Source organism: Neopsephotus bourkii, unplaced genomic scaffold (genome assembly GCF_033783945.1).
Source record: "Neopsephotus bourkii isolate Nb327-2 ecotype Australia unplaced genomic scaffold, CSIRO-AGI_Nbou_v1 NB_951, whole genome shotgun sequence".
Classification (NCBI taxonomy): Eukaryota; Metazoa; Chordata; class Aves; order Psittaciformes; family Psittacidae; genus Neopsephotus; species Neopsephotus bourkii.
In genome coordinates this window covers 697,256-715,899 of record NW_026901445.1, presented here as the reverse complement: position 1 = coordinate 715,899, position 18,644 = coordinate 697,256, and the positions used below count along the sequence as shown (strand labels likewise).

Here is an 18,644-nt window from a genome sequence, read left to right as displayed (position 1 = left end):
AACAGAATGTCTCAGACTCAAAAATAGGTTTTGAAGTACATGAAGAATAAACAGAAACCTAGTAATGATCTTGTTCTACCAAATAGACACAGTGGAACTGTTAATAAGAGGGCAGAAAAGATGACACATCTGATTACTCTTTCCATTCTGCACTTGGAGGAAAAAAAAATTAATAAAATCTGACATTCTGCTGCCTGATGAAGAAATACTTTCCACTTCAACAGCAACTAAGGACTATGCTGAATGACAGCTGAGGTCAGATGCTTGAAAAGTAGCATCTTCATATAATTTGTAGTGAAGAGTTTTAGAGCAGTTTTCTGCTCTAAAGAGAGCAGCTCATTGGACCATTAACATTCATCCTCCATATGTCTTGGAATACAAAGGAACCTTCCTTTTCCAGGACAAGCAAGAAAGCAAATGTTGTGACAACCTTTGAAAAGCATTAGTGTGATGGCTGGGACTTCTATTTGTCAAGTTGACAATAATGCCAGGAAAAAAAACAACAGTAATGACTTATATGTGATTTTACTAATAAATACACAGCATGACACACAACAATCAATGCAGATTTATGACTAAGATGCCTTGTCAAACCAGTTCAATATGATTACAAGTTTGACTACAAAAGACTGAAAACCACACATCAGAACAAGATATAGGCACAATCAAGTTGCTCATCAGGTGATTATCTATATTGCAGTCAACAAAAATGTGATCAGAGAAGGCTCTTCAAACTATCAGGATACAATATTGTGAGTGCTAGTGGTCAGAGTAAAGACAATCAGGACAAATCAGTAACTGTGAAGGTGATTAGTTAATGGAAAAACTTGATATCAGCTGTCTCAGAGCCACTGTGTGTGGGTCATCGTATTTTAGAGATTTGTCTCTCATGCTATTAAAACCTACAAAGAGAAAATATCCTTGTGTGGTACACACTGAAATGCTCCAGATTTAATGCAAAAAACAACCAAAACAGTATCCCACCTCAAGATAGTGAAAAAAAGCTTTGAGATAAAAAAGAATGCCTCAAATATTTTTTCCTCTTGAAGTGGCTGAGGAATCCAGACAGCATCATTCAGAAGCACATAAGCAAAGCTGCTTCAGATGCTGGCAAAAAGGAAGAGATCACCCACTCATTACCCCTATAATCAGCTGGGCTACAGTGAAGATCCTATCCTCAAGATCAACGACTGATATCTGCTTTAAAAATACACTAAAAAACAACACATGAGAGGTGGCAAAGCAGCACATAAATGCATGCCTCCAATTACAGAATGACTACAATATGAGGAGTGCAGGCCTTGCCCCTATTTCCTTATTTTCTTGTTTTATTTTGCAAAAGGTAAGTCATACCATTGTAGACTGGAATCTGTCTGTCCTGGAGTTTCCTAAACCCACTGGAAATCAAGGCAAATTGGACTGCATTGTTGTGGCCCTTTATAAGCTACTCTCCTCAGTGATTCACAATAAGCGAGGAAGCTGGGGAATGTCAGCCACCGGGGCACTAAAAAGGAGAAACAAAGTTTCCCTCTAATGCCAGAGGCAAAAAGATGCAACTATCCACTCAAAAAAAGCTGCTGTGAGGCAGAGAAAGGTTTAGATGAGTAAACACGAGTAAGCAGTGCTCAAACAACATTGTTTTGCTCATAGGTAAACCCAGAGCTTTAGGCCTACTAAAGTAGAGTTTTAGTTGATCTAGTTATATAGGAAGAAATTGCCAAGTTCAAACTTATGGGCAAATGGATTATTGACTATTGGGTAAATTCTGCTGAGAATCGGAAGTCAAATCTCTCCCACAGTAACTGAAAGTATGGCTGTTTCACACTGCAGTAGCTGAGAAGTAACATATTCCCTTTTCCAGTGAGGGCGAACCTACCTCAAGCTACCTTGCTCCTACTGACACATGTGTGCATACACCCTTTCTGCTATGACAGGACACCTGATGGGGGATAAGCAGTTACAACACTGCAATAACTTACTCATATGTCCACAGCCTGTTGTAAGCCTCTCCCCCAACCTCAGAGTGCCTGTGATCCACAGGTATTGTCCCACAGCTCTAACCTCTTACTTGTACCTGTTGTATGCTCCAGTAACTACAACTTTAAGTTTTGCTAGCTTTTAGTAGTCTGGACTTAATTGTCCATGGCACACACATTCCCCAGTTCCTTGTAGCACAACAGGTTGCTCAGTTTGAGTCACAAATATCTAATTGGATGTCTCCTTACCTCGATTGTGCTGCAAGAGGACAATAGTAGGATTGACGATTGTGGTTGAGGGATAGGCAGAGGAAGACTTGATTGAAGTGAAGGAGGTTGGATAGTCAGTGCCAATGCCAGGCTGGGGCACTTCATTTAGCACAGGACTTGGGTCCTGAAAAGGAGAGCAACATATCATTAGCAGCATGATACACTGTATCAGCAGGCTGATACAGTGGGAAAATCTGGAAAACACTCCCCACATTTTAAGCTGAATGAGAAGCACCATCACAGCAAATTTTAGTAAAACAGGCATAAGCATGAGTGTTACCCTGCTCCCTGTACGTACCCTCCTCGCTGTTAATGCAATTAGTTTGCTAAGGCAGTACTATAATTATTTGGTGTTGAGTTTCACAACTCCAACTCCGAAAGGAGGTACTAAATTAATACAGCAAACTCTCTGGAGGAAACACAGGGTGCCAGAAATGAGCGTATCTCATTTCTGAGGTGGGGGAAAACACAGAAATCTTTCCCCTGATACATATACACATAAATCTTTGTTTTGAAAATATTCCTTTCAGAGCAAGAAATCAGGCATGCAAAACTCATGCAATTCTGTAGTGAAACAGTATTATTGCAGCTGGTTTGGTAAGTAAAGTCTGAGGAATAAGGTCAACATTGTCACTCAGGAGATAGTATAACACCTACCTGGTTCAAATAATGAAATTAAAACCCCAAAACTGATGAGAACAAAAAGCAGGACTGTAGCAAGGAAGATACTCAACACGGCTTTGCAGCTGGAGCACAGATAGCAAGCTGCTCTTGTTCTCTTAAAGCATCCAGCTGCATTATTTGCTTATTTCGAAACCACCTTTGGTATCACTACAGCTCTGGTTGTTCTGCAGAAATACAGGCTGTTTCAGCAAGGAGACTTCAAAAACTAGTTCAGCTTTGAAAAATCTGAGTCCAGGGATACTATGCTTTTGCTGGTAGTAAGGTGAAAAAGATAAAGAAGGGATGATGACTAAGACTATGTCAGTTTAGGCTGAGATTTTTCTTATCTTTTTAAGGAATTTGAAGACACAACTACCATTAATTGGGAATGAGAATCCAAACAAAAAGAGTATGGAAAAACATAGCATATTTCTGCACTCCTACTCCACTGCCAGTCTGAAATGATGCAGGCCACTGATCTGCAAAACGGAGTTGAACATTCAGGGGGATTTTCATTGATAACACTACTAATACTAATAATAAAAAGAATATGTGCATAATAATGCTCCAGAAGAATTCCTACTCCTGGCTTTTCTGGCCAAATGCAACCCAGCGCCCTTCATATCCACCAGCATCAGGGGAAAGGACTTACAAAATCAGGCAGGGAGATGAACAGAGGCCAGAGGGAGGCCTGGCACCAGTGCTCAGAGAGAAATCATTAAGAATTTGCCAGAATCAGAACAAGCATCTACAGTCTGTCCAACCAAGAGGGGAAATAGGAAAGCACAATCCTATTCTGATGGCTGGAGGTGATCTTGCTCCAAGCAGCATCTGATCTTCATGTGGACAGAAGAGAATCAACAGTCTTCAGAAATAGATGTCCCTAACAGGGATCCCCAGCCCCATTTAGCTGGCTGTGATAATATTCCAAACAATGCAATTTGGGAAAAGGAGTGGGAATCAAGGAGAAGTAGGAGAGATCTGATCTTCACTTTGGTACCTAAAATATAAAGAACCCCTGGAAGAGGGATGTCAGATAAGGACAGGCTCAGCAGCCCCAGCTGTCACTAAAGTTGTGAACAAAGATAATTGGAATCATTGTGGAAAACAGCTCTGTGACTACATGCCTGAAATGAACATACCCAAAAATGTTTCAAAGCTCTGATCTCATGACAATCAGGTGCAACGAAATTTCCACTCCTCTGCCTGCTGAATTCTTCTGGAGCCTGCAGATAGGCTCCACTAAACAAACAAAAAAACACACCCGAAACAAACAACCAAACAAAAACCTCAACCACCCCCCGCCAAAAAAAAACCCCAACCAAAGACCCAAAAAACTAAAACCAAACAAACCCAAATCTGACCCAAACAAAAAAAAACCAAAACAAACAAACAACCAAAACAAACAAAAACACCACAGACAAAACCTTCAAATATTGCTCTCTGCAGTAAAATCCCCACTGATTCCAACAGAAGCAGAAAGGCCAACGTTGAGAACTTTTGAAAGTATCATCCTGGTTGCTCTTTTGCTTCTTTTCCTCCCAGCTGCCTGTTTGCTAGATGCCTATAGAGTCAGAGGGCAGAAAAGGCATCATGATGAGAGGAGGGGGTTTCTGCTGAACTTCTTGCTTGTCCAAAATAAAACCACAAACAGTGGTTGTAAGGCTTCCGGTACAAGGAAGGTCAGGTACTTTTTGCCTCCTCTGCAACTTTGACTTAGAGCTACTTTTAGTTCTTGTCCTTAAGGACTTTTTAAAACAGGTGATGAGCTTAAAGATGAACAAACACCTAATCCAAGAAGCACACAGTAAATTCCAAGTTAAAACTGATGTGGATTGAATTCTTCAAAATTTCCAAAGACCAGCAATTCCAAACTGAAGAGACACTCTCTTGCTTATCTATCCCGTAACACCTACACACTTGGAAGACTGTTAGCTCAGTAACTGATACTATTGCTTGTAGGTCATTGGATACTGGCATTAGTCTTACACTGATTTCAACAGGGATTTGTGTGGAGAGTGTACAGTGGCTCCAAGTGCAACAGAAAGTGAGCCCTAACCTTTAACTGCTCTGCTGTCCCTGCTTTAAAAGTTATTCAGACACAATTAAGGATGCTATTAAAAGAGCCTGAAGAGATCAGTTAGTTGCAACTATTGTGTTTATACAGAATTAATTATTCTGATCAAGTCCTGTGAATACTCTTAAGGTGTGTACCACCTGCAGAAGGAGCACAACAGGAGACAGTCAAATATTGTTGCGAGAAGGTTCAAAGCTGCACAAGGCAGGCAACATGCATGCACTAGCACAGGATGTAAACAGGGTTTCAGTTGTCATGCTGTTGGCAGGGAGTGAGTCATCACTCCCCCTTCAAGTTTAGTATTGCAAGGAGAAAGTAATTTTTATCTGGGAATACAAATTTAGGAAAAGGGCGAGGAGTGTACTTGGCAAGCTTACTGTACGTGAGATGACTCCAGTGATTTCAGGCTTCAAGCCCCTGTGCAAAGTCCCTGTGACTGGAGGGACAAGTGAAGGTGGTGATGAGAAGAATGCCAGTTTCGGGTAAACAGAGGGTAATGTGTCAGATGAGGAGGGTGCTTGGTTATGGTGGGAACCCCTCTGGAGATGTGGGGGAATGAAATCATCTAGAGTCGGAAAAGTCAAGGGTGAGCCAGGAGGAACAATCTCAGGGAATGTGGAGCCTTGCCCGAAAGGAACCAGAGGCGGTGGTGGAGTGCTGGAGCTGCCTTCTTGCTGTCTTTCTGGATTAACCTGGAGGAGGGGGACTACTATAACCCCAGGCTGAGTTGTGGTGGTGGCAGTGGCATCCTGTAGGAAACAAGGTGTTGTTATGCAACAGGGGAGACTGATACTTTAGTCTAATGCAGCCATATAGTGCCATGCAAGGATGCACCCAAAATAATGCAAAGCCCCAACAGATATTCTTTACTTCAGAAGACATACTTCAGTCTTGCAGCCCTGGCCTCTATGAACATGCACAGTTTTTCACAAAGATCTTCCTTCCCTTCACCACCCCTCTTCTCCAATTCTGTGCTGTGAGGCATAAATGCATCCACCATTATTTGAGAAGCACTAACAATCACATAACAAAGTTTGCTTCTTGTGCACCTTCCTAAAATAGAAAGATACTTGCCAGCCCAATCCAACCCCTTACAAACACCACACACACACAAACACACAGATGAATGCTGAGGGGGCACACAGGGGGTGTTAATTATTATCAAGTAGAAGACCACAAGACTCAAGTGGCACAAGTGCTCAGAAATTAGGTAGGGAATAAAGCATCAAGGGAACATTGTAATGAATTAAAGAACTGTTCACACGGCTGAAAGAAAACAAGGTTATGGAGAAAACATGTACCATGCTGCGTCCCATTGCCTTGTATGGTGCCTGTTGCTGCTGGGTAAGATAAGGCTCTTTTCTCATCCTGTCCTCTGTGGTAGCTGTGCTCTGGGGCTCTAGCACTCTGTCCCTCACAGCTTGCGGAGGTGATGACTGAGTCCAGGAGGGTTGGCCCGCACCATAACTAACTGCGTCTTTACTGAGGACAATGTAAAAGTACGGCCTGGGAGGAACAGGAGGAGGAGGAACAGCAGGAAGAGACTTTCCAGTGTCTGTTACAGAGGAAACAATGTCGGTGGCTGGTGCCGGAGTGAGCTCAGCGCCCAAACTGGTGCTGGCTGCTGGGTCATGTGTGGTGCCAGTGGAATTCTCAGATGTGGCTGAGCAAGTGCTGTTAGATAAACAAGCTACATATAGTTTGCTGACCTTTTTATCCGCCTTCGTCTCATGACTGGAATTCATTCCAGCCTTACTACTGGGATCTGCCCTGTTGGTGTTGTGTTGTACAGATGATGCATTTGACGAGGAGCAACTTTCCAAGAGTGGCTGCCCAGCATGCACCTCATCTTTGGGGCCTGGAGAGCGAGAATACCCTGATGGCAAGCCTTGCTTCCCACTGGGGACAGTCCCATAGGGGGTAGGTGAGGAGAAATAACACCGTGCACTGGCATTTTGTGATGCACACTGCTGCGTATAAGGCTTGGGTGCATTCAGGTACACACAGTCCATGATGGGCACTGGCAACAGGTTGGTCACTTTAGTGTCAGTGCGAGGACGCCATGCAAAGCTTTCCTCTTTGGGAAGAGGAGGACGGGGCGGAGCAAGGGCCTGCCCAGGCAGTCAAGAAGGAGGAGAGGGAGAGAGAAAGCAGCACCAAATGGAAGGAATAAGGAAGGAAAAAATAAATAAATTCAAAGAATTAATTTGATCATTAGACTTGGGTTAAGCAGGTTTTAACACAGTAAGAACAAAAAAAGCAAATACAGTATCTGGAAGGCCAGTGCAGAACTCACATACATCACCTTGCACACTCTGTTTTTCCTAGCACTGCTTACTGCAGCACACAAACTTTACCCAGCTCTCAAATCCCTGCCTACACGTTGCTCTCTCTTAGCTAAATAAGTCTCAGTGCTGTATTGTTTCAAGAGGCCTGCAGAGCAACACCCACCATGCCCCTTGGGAAGCTAGAGTCAAGATTTAACATCCTGCCTAACAAAACCCAGGCTCTTGTCTGTATAACTAAATACTTCCCACTGGAGACATCAGAATCACTATGCTAAATTCAGAGCTCTAGGCCATCTCTGCATGTTAAGTGCGCTGCTAAAAAATGAACACTGCAAAGTTTCACAAGTGCTAATGAAAGCAGACACCATGTGAATATTATAGACTGCCACAGCTGGCTAAGTAAAAAGTCAGCATTTCTTCCTTCTAAAAGCTAGCTGTTGAATTCTCTTCAGGATTTTTCCATCCTGAAAATGCTTCCAGGAAGACAAGAACAATTAAAGTTTCATGATGAACTGAATTCATAAGAATTTGCCTTCAGAATCAAGATCACCAACAGAGAAATCCTACTTCTAGTAAGTAATGAACAACTTAACTGTTTTTAGTACTTTGCAACATACAGGTTGCTAAATGCAGAAATGCCTGTCAACTTCAACTCCAGCAATTTTTTTCCGAAAGCCAAACCATTTTGAAGTAAAAAAAAATCAGCAATAGAGAAGTTTTATTTTATTTACTGCTTTGTTGCCAGTGGCTGAAAACTATAAACAACTGAAAGGAAGAGAATTAAAACACCCACCTAGTGAACAGTAGCTCCCTGAATTCTTGAAATTTAACCCTCTGGAGACCATGAAAGTAGGTTTTACCCTGTTGTCATATCTTTATAGGCAAAGGCTGGCTAAACCACTGCTAAAATGGCCAAAATCAGAAAATGAAGATGCCTTAACAGCTTGCAATATTCAAACCTGACAAATATACCTCCTTTATAATTCTTCTACATATGACAACTTGCAGCCAGCATGTATTATTCTTACATGGATATAGACCTAGAACAGCTTCATAAAATTACAGCTGCTGTCCCAAAAGCTACTGTCCTCATGCTGCAACTCTTCCCTCCACTTTCCTCATATGTAAGGGAGAGGAGAATTGGGCTGGTAAGTGCTTCTTCTGAAGGGCTTCTGCTTCTGGAACAGACTCATTCCTTTTGATTCCTTAAGGACAGTAGTTTCAGTCTGGAAACTTCAGAATGCCACTGTATTTCCCCTAGGTTAGGGGAAGCCTCACTTTCCTGCTACACAGTATTATCAGGAAATAACAATTCTCCACCTAAAACTGCTGTTTTCCATTTTCTTCCACTTCAGCTTATTTTGGACAACAGCCCTTGAAACTTCCATAGAAATCACTATGTGCATCAGTGCTCTCTGTGTTCATCGACGAGGTCGATAATGGACTACAGGACAGCTGTATCAGGCAGTAAATGGGTTTCTCCTCTAGGGTGCTGCTCCTTCTTATGCTTTCCTACAAGTTGTGCCTCCTTCCACTGTCACTTACCATTTCAGGAACACTGTCCTGCAGCATTGCTATAGGTCCCTGATAGAGGACAAGGCTTTAAAGAGACTTGTTTCACATGGGAAAGTGGTTTCTAATGAAGGGTTTCCTTACCAGTTTTGAGACTGTGCAGACCAACTGCCCAATAGAAAAAGGATGAAGTTACTCTTAACAGATTGATTTCAACCATTCACCTTCAGGTACAAATAACCTTTCCCTTGTTGGCTTCTATCAGTTACAGTGTTAAGAATGAAAGGCATTTCCCCAGTATCTTGTTTTTAATTTAATAATGCTTTCAACCTGCAGCAACCTCTAGGAAATATACCAACATAAAATTCAAAACAGTACTAGATGGCTACTTCACCTTTTTTCTTCCAATCAGATAGTGTTGTCCTCCTCCTTCATCCACCAAGGAAATACTGTGGCATGCCTGAACACACAAGCTCCACAGCACTCTGGTCATATCAGTGTTGCCCCATTTTAAAGGCAGGAAAAGTGGAGGCAAGCTGAAACTTACCGAAGTCTGCAGCGAAGTCTGCAGCAGAGTCTGGAGTTTGACCCAGGGATCCTGACCATGAATCCAGTGCTTGTACTCAGAAGAGCACCCTCAGAGTCACAGAAGAAAGGCTTACCTGTGGTTTGCTGTCTGAGGAAAGGTTCGGACGCACACTCCTATAACCCTTGGCAGCCAGGGAAGATGGTTGGGCATCCCCATTGGCATCAGTGTTAGATGATGACCTCCAATCATCTGAGGGGAAGGAAAACAGATCACAGAGAATTCTCTCCAGCTACAGTACAAATGAAAGGAGGGGACTCTTTTCTTCCTCTTTCCCCCCCGCCTCCCTTTTGTTTTTTTCCAGGCAACAAGAAATACTCCCAAGAAGCAACAGAAGCAACAACATAAGCAGCCAATGTTTGTACCTGTTTCTGGGTTTTCTGGCTCCAGACCTAAGCATTTCACAGAAAGAAGGGATGGAAGAGGTGGGGGTGGAGAATAGGCATAGAGAAAAGGGGGGGGGGGGGGATAAACCGTTACATTTACAGAAAACATGTACCAATTGAAGTTAAGAGTTGAGCTACTTCATTTCACACATAGAATGCTTTCTGACAGGGCTGCCTAATTACCATAGAGACCAGCCCTAAACATGATGCCCTCCTTGTTTCTGACCTTTGTAAACACAAGGCAATTCATTCAGAGCAATGAAGAAACAATTGTTCATTGACATTCTTATTTCAGAGGCAAAAAGGCAGCCCAGCTTGCTAATTTCTAAAGCTGCAGCTTGACATCCAGGCACCACAAATTACTGGAAATGTAGGGATCCCCTATTCAGCCATAACACAGGCTACAAAGACATAACCATCCTTACCAAATTCACTATGTGTGATTAACTGAGACAAAGGACTGCTAACAACTAGATCAGGTTTTGCAGTCTAAATGTGTGTGCATGAACGGAGTTACAAAATAGTGTCACTTTATAGCCCGGTTACTGCAGTGACCTGCATTGGTCTCATCACGTATTTACCCACACTCCCACTGGGCTCCTCCGTACCCCTCTACCCATTTTGCTGCTTAAGTTATACACAAAAAGCTCTTCCAGCTCCAAAGTACATTTCATAAAGTGATTGGGAGACTAAGCAAAGGAAGTATTAATGAGCTGATTTCCATAGTAATGGGCTCATTGCCATTCAAGCTGCTGGAAATTTATGAAGCCATCAACAAAAAGGAAAGAGGCAATTGTGGAGGGTAGGAATGAAGAAACAGAGAATGCCAAGCATGAAAAAAGGGTAGGTCATAGGTGGAGCAGAATAGGAAGAGAAGACAGAGCAGAAAGCAGCACATTGGAGCTGGAATTAATGGAACTGCCTTTCCTCCAACAATACATTCATAAATGACGTATGCTTTGCTTTCAAGAGTAAGTTTGACTCCCCCCTCCTCTTAACTGCATCGTGCCCTTAGGACTTCATCCCCTCTGCCAGACCCAAAACACCAGCCAGATTTGTTATGCTTTGCCTGTCTCCTACAATTAAGTAATTACACATCTGCTATTGAAAGATGGCACAGCTCTGTGGCGACACTGTCTGTCTGGGACTCTATCCCCATCCCTTGACAACCCAAGTGAATGCTTCAGTGGCAGGAGCATCACCCGCCCTCTTTCTGTTAACCTTGGGTCTGGGATAAAAGGAGGTGACATAGGCCTGCCAGGAGAAAAAAAAATAATAATAAAACAACATCTGAGAGTTTTATCTGAAAGAGGTTTCTATGCTCCTGACAGCAAAAGGGAGCTGTAAACAAACTTAAGCCAAAGAGTCAGCAGTCATCAAACTGGCACTAAGAAAGAATAGGGTTCAGTCTCCCTCCACTGGCCTGGTTCTTGCAGAGGTTTCTGACCATGCTACTGGAATTTGGGGCTTTAAACTGTAGCTAAAACAGAGTCACCCCAAGACCCTGGACTGACCTCTCTTGAGATTAAGGTATTCCTGTTAACATTCCATCCACTTACTTTCAGGTTGCTCAACATTCTGAGGACATGGCAAAGTGATATTCTGATTCTCCTGACAGGCTGGAGATGCCCGGAGGGTCACAGCTCCTTTTCCACTGCAGACTCTAGTGGAATCTGTTTCTATAGGAAATGCACATACACAGAGAAAACATATTGAAACAGATGGTACAAAGCTATTAGGATCCATCAGAGCTCTATGGAATAATTTTAGCATGGCTGCCTCTGGGTGAACCAATCTAGTAATGTTTATGCAGATGAAGATTAGCTCTGGATTTAAAGCATTGAGAAATCAAAGCAGTTTCACAGTCATGTAACTGATGAATATAGAAGTAAGTTTGGAGTCAGTGTAACAGAGCTGAGAAAGGAAGAAAATTGAATGAGTGTTTGAACCAAATTTCACAGGCCCATTTGCTTTATTTGGTCAGCTTTGTATGGATATATTGTACCAAGAAGGACATTCTACCATTGCACCTCTAGTTCTTCTGTTGGGATGTCCCAATGGTATAAAGCAATATGATTTGTGTACTGAAGCCTTAAATATGTCTTTTGTGCAGGACTGAAAGAGAAAAAAAAATGTCTTATGACCACTGGTGGATAAAATCTTGTAACTATACTGAGTATGATCTAAAGGCAGGGCGCTGCAAGCCGTCTACTTGCCATCTCCCCCCATTTCACGGCAGTGTTTCATCTTCTGACATTGGAATCAAAACCCCCCAAAATAGGAGACTCAGCATATACGCACTCGAATCACCCTGTGAGCCAAACACTAGATCACGCTAGCACCCTTGCTGAGGCCCAATTCAGCACAGCTTCTGTGCAGCTTTACCTTTGTGCACTTCAGTCCATGGATTTGTTGGTTTGTTGCTGTTTTATTTTTTTTCTGTGGGGGTTGGCGGGGTTGGTGGGTGTTGTTTGTTTGTTTTTTTAAATCTGCTATCATCCTTTAAAGTCATAACAAATCAGTACTTCAATGTTATCTTTCTCCCCTTACTTAAAATCCTTCCAGAGAGCTGTTTCTGCCAAGATACCTATAGAAAAAATAAGCCTAAAGAGTCTCTCACTTATCTAAGCTACTTCCACAGGAAAACACATCACCTCCCTTTCTCATGCACTATTACTGACCCTGCAGCTGCCATCAGGCTTCACTCTGACCTATCTAAACAGAGGTGCTGGTCCTACCATGCAACCACACAGGGAGCCTGAAGAAGTACTGAGCATATACACTGTGTTACACAACATGATGATTTTTATTTTTATGGGGTGAGGATCATACTATCTCTCCACGGGGATGGCACTGGGCAGTTACGTCTTCAGACTGAACAGAGCGGGCAAAGGCTGCCACTCATTGCCTAGACAACAGCTGATGTCTTTGCAGATCAGTATTCCCTGGCTGACTCCAGGAAGATAATGCCCCATTAAAATCACACCAGTACAGTGCCTATAGACCATGATAACGCCTCAACTAAGGTTAAAATCAGATCACAGCCAAGCTGGGCATAATATAAGGAAACATTAATAGTGCCAGATGAACAACAGTGGTAGGGGGAAAGACTCAACTAACGCTGAACACTTGGCTCACATGGAAAGTCCTCTATGCTGAAGTCACCGCAGTTCAGGCTTTTACATGGCTTCCGATGCTTTAGAGATTTCACAAAAAGCATAGTTTCAGATCCACACTTACGACTTGAGAAAGGATGGAATAAGTACAGAATCAGAGGATACTTTCCTACAGTTCAGCCTTTAGTTAATTTAGGCAGCACAGAGGCAGCCTGGGTGAGGGGAAAGACTATCCACAAAGACATATCAAATGCTCTTCATCCTTAAATATACCACATTTGCCCTGACACCACACAACTGATCATGCCTTAAGGTTACCCACATGCCTGGTAAAATAGAAGTTGACTTCCCTGACTGACTTTTGCATGATCCAGATAGGGTTAGGATTCCTTTTGCCCAAGAATCCAGTTCTATCATTCCCATACACACAGCATAACACATCCAAGGACTCTAATGGATACACTCACATCAGAGGACAAAGGTTTAAGCTCTGGCAATTCAATACTGAGATCGCTGTAATTCTGAGGCATGGACACACTGTTAGGGGTCACCAGGCCTGATTTAGACAATCACAAAGAGTACAGGGTTCTCTCATGCTCCTACACCTAGATTCCCTTCACAGGCACTGGAGAAATGGAAACACATAAAGAGTTCAAGAAGCCATAAATGTCTATATCATATTGGAGCAGGATCAAATTTGGGAATCAAAGTACTTTATTTTCATACAACATACTAAAGCTGTATACCGAATCAGAAGAACAAGAATGAGAAAAAAAGTGTTCTGAACTCAGAAAAATGAAAATGTTCTGAAAAGCTTTGAAAATAAAATATTGTCAGACTATTTCAACTTGGGAGAGGAATACAAATATTTAAGATGTTGAATTCCTTCACAATTTAGGCGAGATGATGGAAAACAAAAATCTGAATCTCTCAGTACAGAAATCCAGCAGATGGTAATAAACATGACATTGGCACTATACTAATCCAACAGAGCACATGCGTGACAGATTAGGAGAGACAAGCAGTATCAGCTAGACTACTCTGACTGTGCAAATCCAGCAAAGTACAAAAATATTCTTCTACTTTTAGTGGGAAAATGTGCTTGAGGAGGGGGTGACATACAGCTTAACATCCTTATTCATCTGTATAAAGATTCTGTAAAGTCAGTGTATGTACAGAAAACCAAACCCATCCAACCAATGTTGAACTATGCCTGAACCTGTAAAATCCCATCTCTGACATCTATTCATTTTCATAAAGACTAAAGATATGCAGGAAACATTCTCTGGTTCATCAGGAGTTTGGTTCAAAATGAGGCTGTAATAACAATATTATTCATAATCAAGCATTAGTTGAAGAGCTTACAACAATCCCAGATTCAAGCAGACACAATTATGTCTGCAGAAGAGCAGCATAATTGAGAACAATGTACCGTGCCATTAAGAGCTAACTTTATTACCTACTGATGAAATCTACAGCTCTGGAAACAGTGAGAAGAGCATGAAGCTGAAAACTAGCCAAAGCACATGGGTGAAGCAGAAAGCTTTACGGAGGAGGAGGAGGAGGAGAGAGAAAAAGAGGAGGGAATGATGGCAAACTAATGCATGGCAGGGGGAGGATAGAAGAAGATACCTGTAGGCAGCACTAGGTGAGGAGAACTTTTCACTTTCTTCACAGGGATTATTTTAACGGCAGAAATAGAGCGTGTACATAAAGGGACATCAACAGCTGCAAACACAAAAGTGTAAATGGCACATCCAAAAAGGGAAGAGCAGAGTTTGGGAAGCATGCCACAAAATTTTCTAATGTACTTGGAGACACAATAGCAGGAAATTTCAAATACAAAAGCAGTCCAGAGAGCAGTGATGCAACCGTTAAAAATATCCCTTCGTTCGCCCTAATTCAGGACATGTCTGTTTTATGCTGCATACAGAACTGCTTACTGAATTGACTAACTGCTGACTGCCACTATGCTGCAGGCAAAAAGAATCTGGAAGCATTAGTTCTTTAGAAGCCATCAAAAAATTTTAGTGTAATAATTTAGCTGAGATACACTACATGCAAAAATAAAAATGTTAACATTAATATGACTCAGTTAAAACAAAAGTAAAAAAACAAGGACTGAAAGGTTGAGAGAGGAACATCGGACACATTACATGAATTCTGTATTTTATGGCACGTATTTTATAAGTTCAGCAACAGAAGGAAGTGAAATGTGAAATAATCTTAAAAACTGTTCAATGCCAAAGGGCAGCATCGAAATACTTATTTGAGAAAAAAGTCCATCCTTTTAAACAGTAAGTTGAAGAAATTTCTACTGGCATCCATCAGCTAGCACACTAATTATACTAGGTGTAGTAGCACAGGGGAAAAACCATACATAGCACTGTGCAAAATTCTAGCAACTGTTACAAAACTGCCCAAACCAGGCAGTGATTGCTCTCTCTGACTCTGTATTGCAGCTAGTGGGTGCAGGTGTTTTTTAAAAAAAATGAGGCAAAACTACTCAGAGGTGAAGCTCAACAGGATATGCCAAGATAAACATCTTGTAAATCATGGATCCCCCAGAATAACTTGAGTTTTGTTCTTGATTTCTGAAGAGCCAGGATTTTCTCCTTTAAAACCTATTAGCTTTCTGCATGTATTAAATGGGAAATGCTAGGTGCTTTCTCACATTCCATGCCATCCCTCAGAGGCCTGCGAAATCAGGAGTAAGAGGAACCACATTTCTAATACTTTACACACTGATTCTGAGCACTGGGCCAGACCAAGAGGCATCCACATCAGGGTGGTGTGGACACCCCCTCTTGTGGCAGATCTCTCTGGTCCCTGGCAAAACTGAAAAGCGCAGACCACCAACCTAGAAGAGAGCTCTCAAGGCTCTCAACAGATGTGGGAAGAGCTTGGTAGAATGTTTTCGAACCTCAAAATCGTGAGTTTTTTCATTGATGGGATTGTTTTAAATTATTTTTTTACAGATGAATAACACAGATCAAACTCTGTTTTCCATCCTTCTTCCTGAGTACTGTAGGCCTTGCAAATACAATAGATCCCAAATCCAAACAGCCTGTGGTTTAGGAAACAATCCTAATTGTGTTTTACACAGTAAGTGACTGAATTCATCCGTCTACAATGCAGTTAAAATACTAACCACTATAAAAAGGCATCAAAAGAGAAGGAAATTAAACCAGCAGAGAACCAACCTATACGACCATATACTCTCAGCCTGCCAAAACACACAGCATCACTATACAAAATTGAATGCTATAAAGCACACTGCAAACCTGTTGAAGTTAACATGAAGCCTGGTTTTAGATTTTTTTTTTATTTTATTACTTGAATGGTTAGTTCCTGCCCTTTAATCCTGGGCTCAAAATTTCATCTCCTACTGAAGTTAACAGGATTCACACATAGGCATCCGCAAGCCCATGCTCTCTAAACACACTAATACTGATTCACAGGTGCTCACAAGTAACACAAATAGTGCACAAAATACATGAAGAGGCAAAGCCATCTTTACACGTTCAAGAGACAAAGAACACTTGTTCAGCTAAGAAATGCTGCTGCTACTGGCACAGTGCAGCACAAGGCTTTTCTTGTATCAGTAGCCAAGCAAACTAAGTTTGGAAACCGCTGCTGCAGTGAATGTCTAGGGAAATTAACCACATCACTCAGCTGACATGCAGGGGGAGCTGCAGAGATGTCTCTGAAACTCTTAACCCACCTTTTTCTCGTCCGTTGCTGCTCAGCCCATTAACAACAGTTTTTGCAACGTCAGTTTCTTCGTGTTCTGCAAGACAAATGAAGAAGCAGATTACTTCTGAGTTAAAACCTGTGCAACTGAATTTAACCTCTGACTATGAGGGGATGCCATGCATCAGCACTATTTGATTCATGAAGTATTCCTACTATCTCAGGAGATGTTGCTAAAATCAGGTGGGAATATTATTCCACAGGTACTACATATCTCACTTCATTATGGTGTCTGTTTTTCACTCTAATTTAGCCTGTCACCAAGACAAGCCAGAAGTTTTCTTCTTCCCAACCAGCCTCTTTTTTTTTTTTTCTTGAACAGCTGACCTTTCCTATCCAGGTGTCAAACTTTGCATTCACCCCTACTAAAACATATCAAATTCAGGGGTTATTTTCCAGGTAATTTTGAATTCTTGTATTATGAAGTTAAAAAAGACGATAACCTCAAGATGTTTTTAATCATTTTTTGACCATTGTGGGCCAAATTGAAACAAGAAACATGAAGCCAAGACACTTTTTAGTACAAAGCCATTCACTGTTGCCATTATAACTCAGATTCCCAGAGCTTTCTTGACAAGCTTTAACGCTTTTCTGGGAGGCAGAAGACGAGGCAAAAAAATCCCCCAAAACCAAACCAGCACAACAACAAAAAACCAACAAAACAAACAAACAAAAAAAGCAAAAAAAACCCATAAAAAAGCCCACCAAAACCAACAGCAAACAAAAAAAGCCCCCTCTAAGCCCTCCCCCCCCAAAAAAAACCCAAACCAACCAAACAAAGAGACGAAGAAAAAGAGCAATTGCACAACAGCATTAGATAGAGAGGAATATTTCTAGTAATAAAAAGGAATGCCAAGGAGGGCAACTGAAAAACAACAGAGACTTACGAGAGCTCATTGTCGTAGAGGGTCTTGCCTTTTTCACTTCTTGATTCTGTTTATGTCTGTTTAAAGTGAAAGGCAGAATGGTTATGTTATGTTCCATGTCTACCCAGACAGCACTGGGCATGATGCTGAACGTTCATTAGGAAAGTCCAGGCAACAGTCACAGGTCTTTTTCAAAAAACTTAGTTTCAAAACCAAAATGGATTTATGTCAACCACCAGTTACATTTTTTTCCTGAAAATTACCAGAAACTAAAGATTATTTCCACCCAATATAGGTACTACTTTCAGACTTTAAGACTAATCCTCAACCTTAAATCATAAAGTACTGATTAAAGACCAGCACTCTATATATGGCAAAGTGCAAATCCAGCAAGCTTCTAATATATAAAATATGAATTACCTTTAAGAAAAAAAAAACAACCTCAGTGAAACTAAAAGCTTTAAGTTAAACCCCTAGACTTAGACTATTGCTAGATTTCAAGGCCATCTGTTGCTCAGTCAGTGTCTCCTTTGAAAGATGTTACAATACAAAAGAGATATACTTGTCAAAATGCTTAACTTCTGCACCAACCATTTCCAGTCCTGCAGTGCCACTTATATTTTCAAGCAAAATTTGAATCTTTAATCCTCCTGGGACCAAAGGCAGTGAAACTACTAACTCAAGAGAAAAACTTCCAGGTGAGGTCAAACAAGAAAAAAAAAGTCAATTATCATGGTCCTGACAGTCTACACAGGACACAAATGGGTCCCATTCATACCCAGTACCCACTCCTGTAAGGACTTGATATCTGCAGCAAAAGAACACATTCAAATGTCACATCAGAGATGTTGGTTTGAACATTCAAAAAGCAGCATTTCTAGAAAACAAGGCATACTTGCCAGGATCTCTCAACTCTGTAAAGGACCTAGGTTGAATTCAATGACCTTAAATTTTATGTTTCAGTCTCACTCCCCTCAAAAGTTGGTGCTGAAGTTAGTGAGATCAAGACTCACTACAGTCAATTAATGGCTTCTATGACATGAATAGAAATAGGTATCTGAAGCTACAAAATCATGTATAAACAAATACCCTAATCTGTGAATTATAGGGAAAAACTGCTCATGTTAACAAGAAACTAGAGAGTTTGAGAT

At 41.5% G+C, this 18,644-nt stretch overlaps 2 protein-coding genes across 32 annotated transcripts in view; one reads left to right on the top strand and one right to left on the bottom strand.

The window, feature by feature from the left end:
• The window catches only part of TLL2 (tolloid like 2), a 508,271-nt gene that overhangs the window by 321,610 nt on the left and 168,017 nt on the right, over positions 1-18,644 (top strand). The window lies entirely within an intron of this gene.
• The window catches only part of SORBS1 (sorbin and SH3 domain containing 1), a 77,362-nt gene that overhangs the window by 51,690 nt on the left and 7,028 nt on the right, over positions 1-18,644 (bottom strand). For 9 of the 31 annotated variants that reach the window (XM_061358661.1, XM_061358664.1, XM_061358672.1 and 6 more), the window contains exons 2-9: positions 17,515-17,570; positions 16,599-16,664; positions 14,507-14,602; positions 11,318-11,437; positions 9,738-9,764; positions 9,449-9,564; positions 5,364-5,735; positions 2,226-2,370 (exon numbers count right to left, since the gene is read on the bottom strand). In XM_061358661.1, coding sequence (XP_061214645.1) covers positions 2,226-2,370; positions 5,364-5,735; positions 9,449-9,564; positions 9,738-9,764; positions 11,318-11,437; positions 14,507-14,602; positions 16,599-16,664; positions 17,515-17,570 — 998 coding nt within the window. Of the gene's footprint in view, positions 1-2,225; positions 2,371-5,363; positions 5,736-6,287; positions 7,098-9,448; positions 9,565-9,737; positions 9,765-11,317; positions 11,438-14,506; positions 14,603-16,598; positions 16,665-17,514; positions 17,571-18,644 lie in introns of all 31 variants that reach the window. The other 22 variants (XM_061358668.1, XM_061358670.1, XM_061358669.1 and 19 more) reach the window with 6 other exon arrangements.